Here is a 13042-nt window from a genome sequence, read left to right as displayed (position 1 = left end):
GACATTAGCCAAGGCATTAGTCTTCTCTTTGAGTTCAATGCATATATACCTCTCTCCATTGACGTCACGAGATTCATTGGAACCTTATGGCTCACAATATGCATATTCACATCTTTCGCTACATGCTCCTTGAACTTTTGCGCAATCTTTCAGACTAATCCTTCAGTAGATTCAGTCTCATCTCCATACACATGCCGATCTTTAGGGTTGGGGAATCCCTTTATTTCTCTCGGTGATTGAAAGTTTTAGAGGCATCCTAGGTCATTCTTTCCAAGTATTCAATGCGTGCATTCTCTTCCAGTTGTTCATAAATCTATTGGACTTTGCAGCATCCTTTCATCATTTTCATTGTTTCCTCGCTTTCTTGGCGGCATGGTCCCACTTGACATTCCAAAATCTGTTTGCACAAAAAATGTGTGCGGGCGTCCCAGGAACGAAATCGTTCAAAGTTTGTGGATAACCTGACTTCTATGATGAAGCGATGTATATCCCGATTCGATCGTTAGCTATAATTCATTCGGCAAACCACATAAACTAAGTAACTGAATTAGAGAATTAAAGGAAACTCATGAACGAAAACAAATTATTTTTTTTTATCGTGAATTGTTTTAACATTTTTACAACTAAAGCTTGAAAAACGGAAGGAACGCGCTAAAACTAAGGAAATTAAGCTAATGATTGATCGAATTAAAATGAATTTGTACTAATGAAGATTTGCAGAAGTTTTTTGCTGTAATTTTGAGTTGCTTGTTGATGAAGTTGTTGAGAGAGGTTCTTGTGATGATTCTTTCAGTTTTAGTTCGCCTCTTCCGAGCACTATGGCCCATTTTCAACGATCAATGGTCATGGATCGTGGGTCAACTTACTTCATAGTGTATGCATTCGTCTTTTCAAACCTACTGGATTTCTAATGAGCTTTGTCTTCTAACAGGCATTTTGGTAGAATTTAGGTCTAACAATTAATTTTAGTTTTTTTAAAAATGAATATTTTTTTAGTGTGTATGTTTTATCTAGTTTAATATGAAAAATGCATAGTTAAAAAAACGTTTTGAAACTATTTAATCAAAATGTTGTTTCTCACACTTCTGATGCTTGAGCTCCATTGCTAATATGTTTATGTATAAGCCATCATAAATTTAAGTTATAATTTGTTAGTTTTTGAAATTATTTTTAATTGAAAAACGATAGTTGATATTGTTGGCCGAATTTATTTTTATCTATCTACTTTTATTTTATATGTGCTAATGATATTTTGCACGAAATGAGTAGATATCTATTACAGCTTAATATATAACTATTGCACCGACACACGCATTGTGTGCTTGTACAATATTTTTTTATAATTAATTTGGTTTATATTTAAATGAAGATCAAAATGTAATTATAAGAAATAGTGAGAGACTACATTATAATTTTAATATATATATTAAAAATAAATAGAAAAGAGAAAGGAAAAAAAAGACCAAAGTAGGAATTGAACCTACAACCTGATGTTTAGAAAACACAAATTATATCTGCAAACTACATGTAATTTGCATTAAAGTTTTAACACTATATTAACATATATAATTATTAAAATAGACTATGATACTAAAAATTAGTTACTTTAAGTGTCTCAAACTTAATAATATAATATAAATTTATAAGTTATTATATAAAATGTCATTAATTTTTTAATATCACATTTTGTGTGTTCACTAGCTGTTAACTTGCAAGTTTTCTCGATACAAGTTAACGACAATGTCCTTTCAACCATTTAAAAAGTCTATTTATTTATTTACTGCGGATGTAAATGGGACAAAATTATGGAAACTTTCACCCTTTTACAGCTCCTCCGCAACAACTTTCTTTACACACAAATACTTATATTGTGAAATATCATATTTTGATTTGGCCATGCCAAAATATTTGGGGTGATGTGCATTTTAACTGAAATACACTGAATAAGTATACCTAAAAAAACCAACTGGCATGAGTACATCTCAATCTCGAATTTATGTTAATAAAATCGATGTGAGCGAAATTGGTGTCAGCTGAAATTATATAATTATGGAGATGGATTATTTTCATTTTGATTACATGCCATTATTTTATAGTTATTTATTTCTCTCCAATGGATGGTGTCATCAGTCTACTCGAGTGGGTATTGGTGTTGTCTCCTATTGAATCAGCTGTTGGGAGCATAGTATAGGAATTGAGGGAGTTTCCTACCAAAAAATCTTTCTAAAAGCTATTCCTTAGTCTCTTTTCATTTCCCCTTTCTTGCCAACTCAAGAGACTGAGAAACCCACCCTTTGAGGCTTTTTTGGCTACATCTCTGGTACAGACCGAACGTCCCCTAAAGAAGGCGCTTAAGGGGAGGTCCTTTCTGAACTCTTCTATGACTGCTATCAAAGAGAAGCTTTTTCCTAATTGTTGTAGGTCTTGTTTCAATCCAGCCCGAGACGCGTTCATTGACAACGTAGGAATTCCTACTTTTCAATAGAGCGGAGGCGAGTTGATCAACGAGAAAGAGACCCCCCAAAAAAAAGATATCCAAAAACACTGAAATTACCTCTCCAAAGAGATCCCACATTCCCTCCGTATAGAGCCACCTTATTCACCCCGACATGCCATCTCCTACCATCAGCAGGAAATAAGGACCTTCTATGAGAGGGTTCTCTCGTCACTCCTGCTCAATGCATACAAGTTTGTGAGTGAGCTCAGCAGCTAAGGTTTTTACCGCCGTAAAGGCACGGGTTAAGACTCGAGATAAGAGCTCCCCTCCCTTGGAGCAAGCTGCAACAGCCTCATTTAGTAATAGCTAAGAGGGACCGGACCATACGTCCCCCAATTCGAACAAAAGATTGTTGTTGCTATATCGCATAACTGAACGAAAGCTCATCAGTCTTTTCTTTGCGAGAAGCTCTTAATCAATCGTTGTATTCTTAGCTGCTTTGATACGCAAGAGTAAGCGCCACATTTCGGACTGGTGTATCCAGATGATTTGAGACTTATTACTTAACTTAAAAGGACTACACCACGGAATAGTGCACTTACACGCCTTCATCGCCGTTGTTTTTTGACCGGAAGACCGAGAGCTAACTATCGAAACTTTGGATTATCCAGACGCATACTTTGTGAAAAGTCATTTGGTCTAGTTTAGTGATAGAGGTGGGTCAGCTTGTTTCGCTCAGGCTCTAATGCCGGCGACTCTTAGATCAGTCGTCGCGGATGAAATCGTTCCATATGCGATGCAATTCTTTGATTGTCCGTACACGTGCAAGAGAAAGCTCCCCTAAGAATTCTGAAACAAGACCTGCAACAACTAGGAAAAAGCTTCTCACTGCATTCCTCTCTTTGGTCGGAATGCTCGGCTCGTTAGGGGTCCTCTTTGGGTCCTCCTTTTTAGTCTCAATCCTTCTCTAACCCCTCGGAAAAGAAAAGAAAGAGAATTGCTTTATCCCGTCCCCCATGTATGGATGTATCTTTTCTCTCAAAAGATTGTCGAAAGTGTATCAATCCAATATAAATTTGATTTTGACCAAAATGAATCAAGAAAACTATTGCAGAATCAATATTGAGGGGGGAAACAAGACATGATAAGCAATGGTATGATGAATATGATCATTGAGAAAACAAGAGTGACGAAATTGCAGATATTTATCATCGTCTACAATTCAAATTTTTTAAATCAAATACAGGTCAAGCGATACATTTCAGTTCTTAATACGGCACTATATACAACACAGTCTAACAAGATCTATTACTGCTCAAGAAGAACATCTTTTTGGTCTACATGATTCCATCCTTTATGTGCTCATGCATAAGTACTTTTTTTTTTTTTTTCAAAACACCAAATTCATTCTGCAAGGAAACAAAACACACAATGACAAATTCAGATATCGGAGTGTACCTAATGAATGAGCCTGAAGACAAATACAGGGCTGTAAAAATCAGTGAAATTGCATTCAGTTTTCAAGGGTTGTATATAAATGTCGTCTCTGGGTTCCTCGTTCACCCCCGTCTGCGTTGCATACTCCAAAGCCATCTCATAGTCCACCTGAAAAATCAGTAAGTTTATACACGATATAGGGGATAAGAGGAAATCTGAGAAGCAGTCGAAAAATAAAAATTATGGATCAACAACATAAGGAGAGAAGACTGTGTTTTCACAAAGCATAGTGAGAATCGACAGTGACATGCAGCAAACGCGGATTTCATGTAGGAAAACTGCATTGTGTCTGCCAATGTATTAATAGGTGGACCAAAATTTTCGACAAGGAAACGAGAAAGTCTCACCTGTTCCACATGTCGAGTGAGCTTCTCCCGCAACGTCTCTTCAGTTACTAATTTAGCTGAAACTTGTCTAAGTAATTCTGCATCCTTGTCTTCAGAACGTCTCTTCTTTGAAGCATGAGAGCTAGACATTTCTTTTAAAATTTCATATATAGCACCCGTGGCATTTGGAATGTACCTGAAAATTGGTAGAAATATGAGATCAAAGTTTTCTTCACGTAGCTTTTATTACACACATAATGAGAGAGGAAAACCGACTTGCTCAAACTTCGTTTTCTCTCCTGCTGCTCACGAGCTTGAATTCTTTTAACTATTTTCGATTTCAGCTGTGCACAGCATTGCTGAATAGCTGTCTGAAGATTCAACATTTTCCAGTTAACAGATGTTCTCTTACATAGAGAAATAAAATCCGATGTGTCCATACCTTGACGGCAGAAGCTATTTCATTAATGTCATCACCAATGTACTCCTTTCCGGTTCCTTTGAAAGGAATCTTGGTGCTTACAATGCTCACAAAGACCCCAATCTTATCTTGTGCTTGGTTGATCTTGTAACTGTTCCAACTGAAAAATGGACAGGAATTTTAGGACTAGGTAACAAGCTTCTTATTTACTTATATGTGCGCAACTTGGTGTTAGAAAATTGTGATAAAAATAAAGAATGACTATCATCACCAAAACAAAGAATACACGGAAATATTGTTTTACCAAGGAAAAAGAACTATAGAAACTTTACGCAGCTGCATGTAGAAAATACTGGACACTACATTGACCAGGCCAACATCACTAAAAATCTTCACCGATTTTTAAAAAAATTGATGAAATAGCATGCAACACTCACTTGATTCTCTTAATAGCAGTCCTCGTGACAACATCAGCCCCTTGCTCGAACAGAAGTGGAATTCGGTTAGCAAATCGGAAAATGTTTAGGCCCTAGAAGTTCACCCAATATATGACGTACAAAAGTCAGAATACAAAATAAGCAGCAGTACGAGAATTTTAAACACTGTTCGATTAATTTGTGACTAAATACTGTTTTTTTTAACATAGAATTGTCAGTGAAATAGAACCCCTGAACAAACGACAGCTCTTCTATTAGAAAGAATACTGACTGAAAGTCGGAATTCAAAATGAATTTAAGGAGCCTAGAGCATAGCTAAAACTCACCTGTTTAACATCTTTTCCACCCAAACTAATTCCAGCCTCCACAATGAAAGGGTGGCCTTCGAACACTTGAGCGCTGCACGATACATCTAATGATTTTAATTCTCTTTCCTAATATAAATAATTTTCTTCTAAGGAAGGAATATATCGTATAATTCTAGGAGGCAGGGACAGAGCCAGAAATGGAGGTTGGGTGGGCAAAATTTAGGAGTGAAGCCATGAAGGTGAAAAAAATATAATTAATTTTAGACCTCTAATCAACGAAATTAAAAAATTGAAGGGGGCAGGCGGTCGCACCCCCCCTTGGCTCCGTCTCTGCCAGGAGGCTAATAATTCACTGTACCTTCCTGAATAAGTTGCAACCATATCTGGATGCAATTCCTTTATAATTCCCAAACGGAGATTGTATTCTCCAGCAGGACTAAGACACTGCAGGTAACTCAAAATTAATACAAGAAGCTAAATCGTTAAAAGGCATAGAGCAGAATGAACACATGAAACAAGAATAAAATCCGAAATCCCATGACGGTAAAAAATATTGCAAAAGGTTTTATACTGAAGGAAATTGATACAAGGGGAGAAAACACCAATATAATAACTTACATCACCACTGGGATCATCAAACTTCGCTTGACGGAACAACTGATGAATCCGAACAATTTGCTGTGAGGTCAGAGATTTAACCAGCATACTTGGGCTAAAACCGGGACCCATTTCCCCTAAATGTGAAAATATGATCCTGTGTCAATTAGCAACAAAAAATACTGTACAAAATGTGCATGCATCTAGCTCACTTCAAACCCTGGGGCCATCTGGCTGACTTCATACCCAATGGCAAAATGATATTAACGTAGAAACAGCTCAGTCTAGTGACTCTAGCATTGTCTCAAATAAATGATCACTTACCAATTAATCGGTCAGCATAGGACTTCTTAACATTCACAAATTCTTGCTGAAGAAATTGCAAAAGTTTAGGCTTTGATGTTTCCGCAATAAGTCGTTTGATCAAAAGCAAATCTACTGCTGACGGATGATACTTGGTTTCAAGAGGAGCTGGAGGCATTATATCTGTCCTCCTAGCAAATCTGACAGTGACATTTTTACTTCGAAGAAAACAAAAAATTAATCACTTGGTTTTAAATACAACAGAAGGAAACTCAAGAGAGGCTGATCAACAGCGAGAAAGAGAGTACTCTGGTATTTCTGACAAAAACTTGAAGAGAAACTCCGCGTAAGGAGTGATGACAGCCATTTGTCGCATGTAATGCAGTATTTTGGACTGTAGACAGAAGACACAACAAAAGAAAGTCATAAACTAAGGAGACAGTAAAATCATAAGGAAAATGCTGGATATGAAAGGAGTTCCAAACAAAAATCCTCAAAAATTTCAAATTAACAGCGTACTAAAGGATTCATACACGATATGTTGTCCAGTTCCCTTCAATGACTATATGGATCTCAGCGCCATGCCATTTTTCCTTGTTCTCTTTTTTATTATGTACATGAATGTGAGGAATGTTCCTATATATTAATTACTCAAAAACAATCAGTTTTCCATGGAATCTATGAATAAAAAACCTAAAAATCCAAATGGGATGTTCTAAACCATAATTTGGCAATACCTATTGATATCAATATCTAATCTGCAAAATGATGAGTAACTTTGCCCCTTCATCGACGAACGGATCTCAATAGGCAATCCAGTACTCATCTTGGACCAAATAAGCGCCTGCACGATTAAGAAAAAAATAAATCTAATGTTTTGGTAGGATTATATTAAAATTTCAACCTTTGAAGGGGAAGCCATACCAAAAGGTATAATGGGCATTCCAATACTCTAATGTCATGATTAGTATGTTGGGTGGAATAAGGTAGGAACGGAAATTGCATCCCTATGATTGGTACCAAAAGAAATCGAAAATGAATGAAATGAAATTATTTTTAATAATCAAATTACAATTTAATAAAAAAAATTGAAACAATACATATTCAAAAATTGTTTATTATTAATAAATCATTGATATTATTATTCATTTTATTATTGTTTATAATTGTTATTATTATTTAATATCATTATTATTATAGATATTATTAAATAATAATTATTAATAATCATTATTATAGATTTATTATCATTCATTGTTAACAAAAAAATTTTGAATAATAATTATTATTGCTCTTTTATAATTAATATTAATACTTTTACCATTAAATTTTTTAATTATTAAACTTAATAAAGAAAAATAAATGATAAAGATTTTAAAAAATAAAAATGAGGAACATAGATAAATAAATAAGTTGGGAGAATGAGAATGGGTAAACTTAAAAAATGTAGAGAATGCCTATTCTCACATTCACATTGAAATGGATATTATGATTCTCATTGTAATCCAAGCACAAAGAATGGAATGAGTTGAGAATGTCTATTCCAGTCCCACTCACTCTCGTGTACTAAGCTGTCCTTAAGAAAACCATACACAACATGACTAATGCTGGTGTGAATAAAACATTCACACGTACATGAACAAAATACAATGAAACCTACCATCTTGGCACCAAGTCCAAACTTTCCGCGTGTCTGTTTTAAACCATATTTAGTTCCAGATAAAACTGCAAAGACGCTGCTCAAGCTCAAAGAAAAGGGAGAAAAAACAAAAAGAAGCAATTTTTACGAGGTTGCATCCAACTTCAAGCAACTGCAGTATCATGTCAAAATACTTTCAAGCAATACAGCTGCTTCATAAATCTCATAAAAATAATAAGATAAACGCAATGAGATTCAACACCTCGTCCAAACATATTTGGAATATCATCATGTGGCATTCCTCTTCCGTTATCCTACAACAAAGAAAAAATGAAACCAGAATATTATTTATATAGAGAACTGTGTATACTGTTCTAAGATAACCGATTTGTACCTTACATGAAACTTTGTAATATGATGCCTCGCGGCTCTTTATGGATTTTGCAGCAACTGGCGCCTTGGCTTTCTTCCCAAGAGAAGCGTTCTTTGCCTGGATCTCTTGCAGACGTGCTTCTTTGGCAAGCCTTTTCTATTAGAAAATATAAACCTTAGACACATGGGCGGAGCCAGCTAAGGCCCAGTGGGGGCACTTGCCTACACTGGGACCAAAAAAACTATGTATATATTATAATTTTTAGGAAAACAATTAAGTATATATATATATATATTATAATTTTTAGATCAAAAATTTTAAATTTTGATATTCTAATATTGCGTAATTCCCCAAGCTTAACTTAAAAAACAACAAAAAATATTTCTTTAATAATTTATAGACCCAAATTTTAGACTCAAAATTTTTAATTTTTACTTGATAGTACTATTCTGATTGACAATATGTAATATTCTATACAATTTTTTCCACATAATCCCCATACCTCTTATAATTTGATTAATAGTCATTTCAATTCATATTACCTAATGTCTCATTTTTTATATTACAAATAAAATCCAGAATTTTATAAAATTTAAGGATCACTTTTTTCATTCAATATTATTTGATCATTCAATTGTTTTAATTTTTTTTTGCAATCGAGAATGAATTCATGCATATTTTTCGTCTGTAAAATTTATATTTTCTATCAGTTTTTGTTTTGATTGTTGGTTTTGTACGCAATGTTTTTTTGTCATTTTTCTGGCGTTTTCCATCAACTAAAGATACTTCTGGCTTTGTGTAGCTTGTGTTCTAACTTTAGAACACATTATTTATGATTTTTGTTTAACCAGTCTTCTTTTTTTTCTTTTTTTTGCTTTATTAATTGTAGTATATTATTGCCTACACTGAACAATGATCCTGACTCCGCCCCTGCTTAGACAACCAACCCCCAACATTTGCGTACATATCCTCACACACTAGATGATATGGAATCAAAGCGTGTAGCAGCAGAGAACTAGCTGTAAACATAAACACACCTCACGGGCCTTTTCTGTTTCAAAATCATCATATAGCTCTTCATCAACACGTCCATGCTCGGCAAGGCCAATCATAGAATTGAACTTTTTTTTATCGATCTCTTCTCTAGATCAATCAAGCAATTAAATATCTAGCTTCAACCACAATGAAAGTCAAATCAAGAACTATCAAGAATCGCAAGTAGTCACACTTACATGGTTATCTCTATGACAGGAAGTTCAGCAATTGATTCAGCTGAATCAAGTGCATTTTCAACAAGTTCTCTCACAGTAGTGTACAAGCATTTTCCTGGCTGTGAGACAAGGAAATATATATAAAAAATGGAAAACTTAAAATATAGAAGAGAATAATTTAAACTCTACCAAGCTTCCAATTTCAGTTACGTAGATTATGTTCCTCCATTTTCCATGATTTTGCAGGTGCATGGACCAGAGATGATTTACATCTTTTGAAATTTCAAAATTCACAGTAATATTTCTTCGTAAAACGTGGTTGAGCTTTTCAACCAGGTATTGTAGGTCGCAAAATTAAAACGAGAGATTTTCAAAACAATTACTCAAATGTAATCCTCGATAGAATTAAAATATATGAATGTTGATCCCAACCATAAACCTCACATTGTCAAACCCAGCAATATTCTTGTTATCCGCAAAAAACTCAGCCGGCGATTCTGCAAAAGATCACCAACAAAAACATACAAAAATAGAATCTCAGAAACTAAAAACAAACATATAATAAACACTAGCGCCATAGAGGTAAAAGCTTATATGCGGACAAACTTTGTTTGAGAACTTGGGCGGCGGAGCCTTTGGGCTTTCTGGGTGTTTTCCCTTTCGACTTTTTCGTTTCCGCCGGGCTCTCACTGCTTCCTGGGGTTTCCATTTTCGATTTTCCCCACACAAGCAATCGGAAAGCTTACCGTTCAACACTTGACAACCGTTGATGCCCTTCTCCCGCGCTATTCACCTTAATTATTTAGCCCTAAATCCCCAAAAAATCTTCGAATAACCATTTTATGTTTAGAAAAGGCTGCGTGAATAGCCCAATGGGCTTCAGTTTGAATAAAAGCATGGGCCTGAAATAGCTAATTCCCACACGGTTGGGCCTATAGTCTTGGCTATTTTAACTATTAATTAATTAATTAATTAATATCTATTCTATTTTATAATCTATATTATTCTATTCTATCTTATAAAAAGAAAGATCTCAAAATATGTATATCTATTTAGTAAAAATTTATGTGAGACAGTCTAACGGGTCGTCTTTTGTGAGACGGATCTCTTATTTGGGTCATCCATGAAAAAAGTATTAATTTTTATGCTAAGAGTATTACTTTTTATTGTGAATATCGGTAAGGTTGACCCGTCTCACTAAAAATTCGTGAGACTGTCTCACTCCATTATGTTAACTATAGTATTTAACCCTCATTTCTCATTTCACGTCTAAAGAAATTGATTCACTTTCAAAATATCCACTCCATAAGGTCACCACTTCAATTTCAAAATCTCTACCTCTCACCCTCCTCCACGTTCGAGAGCCCCCGTCCCATTTTTAAGAAAGAAAACTGCTTTGATCTCAAAAACTATCTTTTTGAGATATTGCAAACTTGAGATTGAACAATGAAGAACAACTTTATTCTCCCAATTTCGGTAATTTATATTTTATTTTCTCATTCTCACTACAAATGGTCCTCTACTCAACTCTGCAGCAGCCAATGTTTAATCTTCTATCTATTGTTCCTTTTAATATATAAATTAGTAAATTTGCCTTCTACATTTCTCTCTAAGATGTATACTTATCAGATTATTACATAAATTTATGTTTTAATCCTCCAATTTTGTTTTTCATAGTTGCTCATAAAATTGCTCTTGACATGCTCGATGAAATGTGAGAAAGAAGATTATTTAGTACATGTAAAACAAGTATTAGCTACAACAATGCATTATGCAAGGTATGAAATATATAGAGATTCAGAGTCATTTTCTAAACTGTTTGTTTTCAATATGATGTATTTTATTATTTGCATAAATATACATTGTTATAAAGGAAATGAATATTTTGATTTATGGATCTCAAAAATTTTGTGGCGAATTTTGTAATCATTTTGAATGATTTTGTGTTATCTATTTCTTTTTTGTTATAATTTTTTTCCTTATGCTCGCGTTGATTTAATAATTTCTTTAAATTTTTCTTCGATTACTTATTAGTTAAACACTTGATATGCTTTGAAGTTGGCACATTTGTTGAATCTACGATTATATATAGTTATTTAGCATAAAAATTCAAGAACATAAACAATTACATAAAAAAAATTATTTATTGACGTAATTAATTTCTCTTTCACTCGTTTTGTTATCATCTTTACATTATACATGTAACATCCCGTAATAAAATAGCTAATACTATTTTAAAATTTATGGAAAATAAAAATTTTTCTTATTTAAATAGTTAATCATCGTATTCTGAATTTAAATAAAATGATCGACTAAATTCTTTAAAATAATCCAAGTACAAAATATTTCCATGGCATAAAAAAATATCATTCATCGCTACTGTAAAAGCGTTATACAAAACGAGCATTTGAAAATATTTGTTTGCCAATAAAATTTTGAATAAATAAAAATCAGAGTAAAAATTTTAACGTGCATAAAATCTTATCATAACAATAGTAGTCATCAGGTTTGCATTGCACACATTCCAAGCAAGCTCACCGGTCAATACCTCATGTCTCCTCAAAAGCATCAACATCTGCATCGATCAAGTTTAGTGAGCCTAAAGACTCAACACGCATTAACCATGAATAACAAATAGTACTTAATAAAATCACATGCATTTAAAAGTAACGTATACGAAATAACAGCTAAACATACATAAACATATAAGTGTCATAACTGCATAAACATTTTCATAAAAGTGTTTCCATCATAACATACGTAATCATACTTAATTTTGCGTAATAATATGTTCAAAGTAAGTGGCCCATAACATAAATCGTCTGATCAGACTAAACCACAGTACCGGGCTAGCAGGGGTTACCACAAACTTTCGACTGGATGTCCACTCGCACATACATAAATCCCCAATCATACTTCACTAGGTTGAGAGGTTTCCGGTCATACTTTACCGCTTTCCAATCTCATAATCATAAATCTCCAGTCATGCTTTACCGGGTGGTCACAAGACAAATCATGTACCTCCAAAATAAAATATATTTTTTGCACGTCAATCATACTTACAACGTTGTGGTGGGCTTCGTTGGAACGCTTTGGACATGCTGCCCCAACCACAACAGCAAAGATCCAGGAGATCTCAACGAAACCTGCAACCAAAAACTCGAGAAAACGTGAAGAACGTTCACAAATTTTCACATCTTGAGCGGTTTTACAATAAAATCACATCTCTCTCATTTCTTATCAGAAAATTACGAATTTGCTATCGAATCGAAGATAACACAGAGTGCAACAAATCATATGTTGAAAACGTTTCCAGAAAACCAACCTATGAGTCGCAGAATTCAAAATAACAGAAGGTGACAGGTTTTGTGGCATATAAATTTCACAGCTTGTGCGGTTTTAGAATAAATATCATATCTCCCTCGTTTCTCATCAGAAAATTACGAATTTGCTATCGAATCGAAGGTAACATAGAGTGCTACAAATCATATGC

The 13042-nt window shown here is 34.2% G+C and overlaps 1 protein-coding gene across 6 annotated transcripts; it reads right to left on the bottom strand.

Annotated features, from left to right (window-relative positions):
• Window positions 1–3603: 3603 nt before the first annotated feature.
• Window positions 3604–10377, bottom strand: LOC140959626 (DNA topoisomerase 6 subunit B). Of its 6 annotated transcripts, XM_073417553.1 has the most exons (19): window positions 10156–10377; window positions 9994–10046; window positions 9571–9668; window positions 9376–9481; window positions 8360–8494; window positions 8228–8279; window positions 7987–8051; window positions 7064–7170; window positions 6860–6962; window positions 6635–6720; window positions 6348–6544; window positions 6045–6160; window positions 5785–5870; window positions 5445–5517; window positions 5119–5210; window positions 4703–4841; window positions 4537–4631; window positions 4282–4456; window positions 3604–4042 (listed from the first exon to the last, which is right to left on the bottom strand). In XM_073417553.1, exons 1-19 carry the CDS (start codon window positions 10256–10258, stop codon window positions 3896–3898), a joined length of 2028 nt encoding a protein of 675 aa, XP_073273654.1. In that variant the 5' UTR covers window positions 10259–10377; the 3' UTR covers window positions 3604–3895. The 6 variants fall into 6 exon arrangements, with proteins under 6 accessions (XP_073273654.1, XP_073273657.1, XP_073273655.1 ...); XM_073417556.1 differs by lacking the exon at window positions 10156–10377 and having other exon boundaries at window positions 8360–8489; window positions 9994–10052; XM_073417554.1 differs by lacking the exon at window positions 10156–10377 and having other exon boundaries at window positions 9376–9476; window positions 9994–10052.
• Between the last annotated feature and the right edge of the window lie 2665 nt (window positions 10378–13042).

Source organism: Primulina huaijiensis, chromosome 15 (genome assembly GCF_012295235.1).
Source record: "Primulina huaijiensis isolate GDHJ02 chromosome 15, ASM1229523v2, whole genome shotgun sequence".
NCBI classification, from domain to species: domain Eukaryota; kingdom Viridiplantae; phylum Streptophyta; class Magnoliopsida; order Lamiales; family Gesneriaceae; genus Primulina; species Primulina huaijiensis.
Note: the sequence above shows the minus strand (reverse complement) of the source record. Positions and strands in the feature narration are given on the sequence as shown.

Excerpts from the sequence above, each read along its gene's own strand:
- LOC140959626 (XM_073417553.1), bottom strand. The coding sequence starts at position 10,258 with ATGGAAACCCCAGGAAGCAGTGAGAGCCCGGCGGAAACGAAAAAGTCG. Across the intron at positions 10,047-10,155 it reads CGCCCAAGTTCTCAAACAAA|AATCGCCGGCTGAGTTTTTT; the intron begins GTTTGTCCGCAT and ends GATCTTTTGCAG. Across the intron at positions 6,161-6,347 it reads CTATGCTGACCGATTAATTG|GGGAAATGGGTCCCGGTTTT; the intron begins GTAAGTGATCAT and ends TTTCACATTTAG.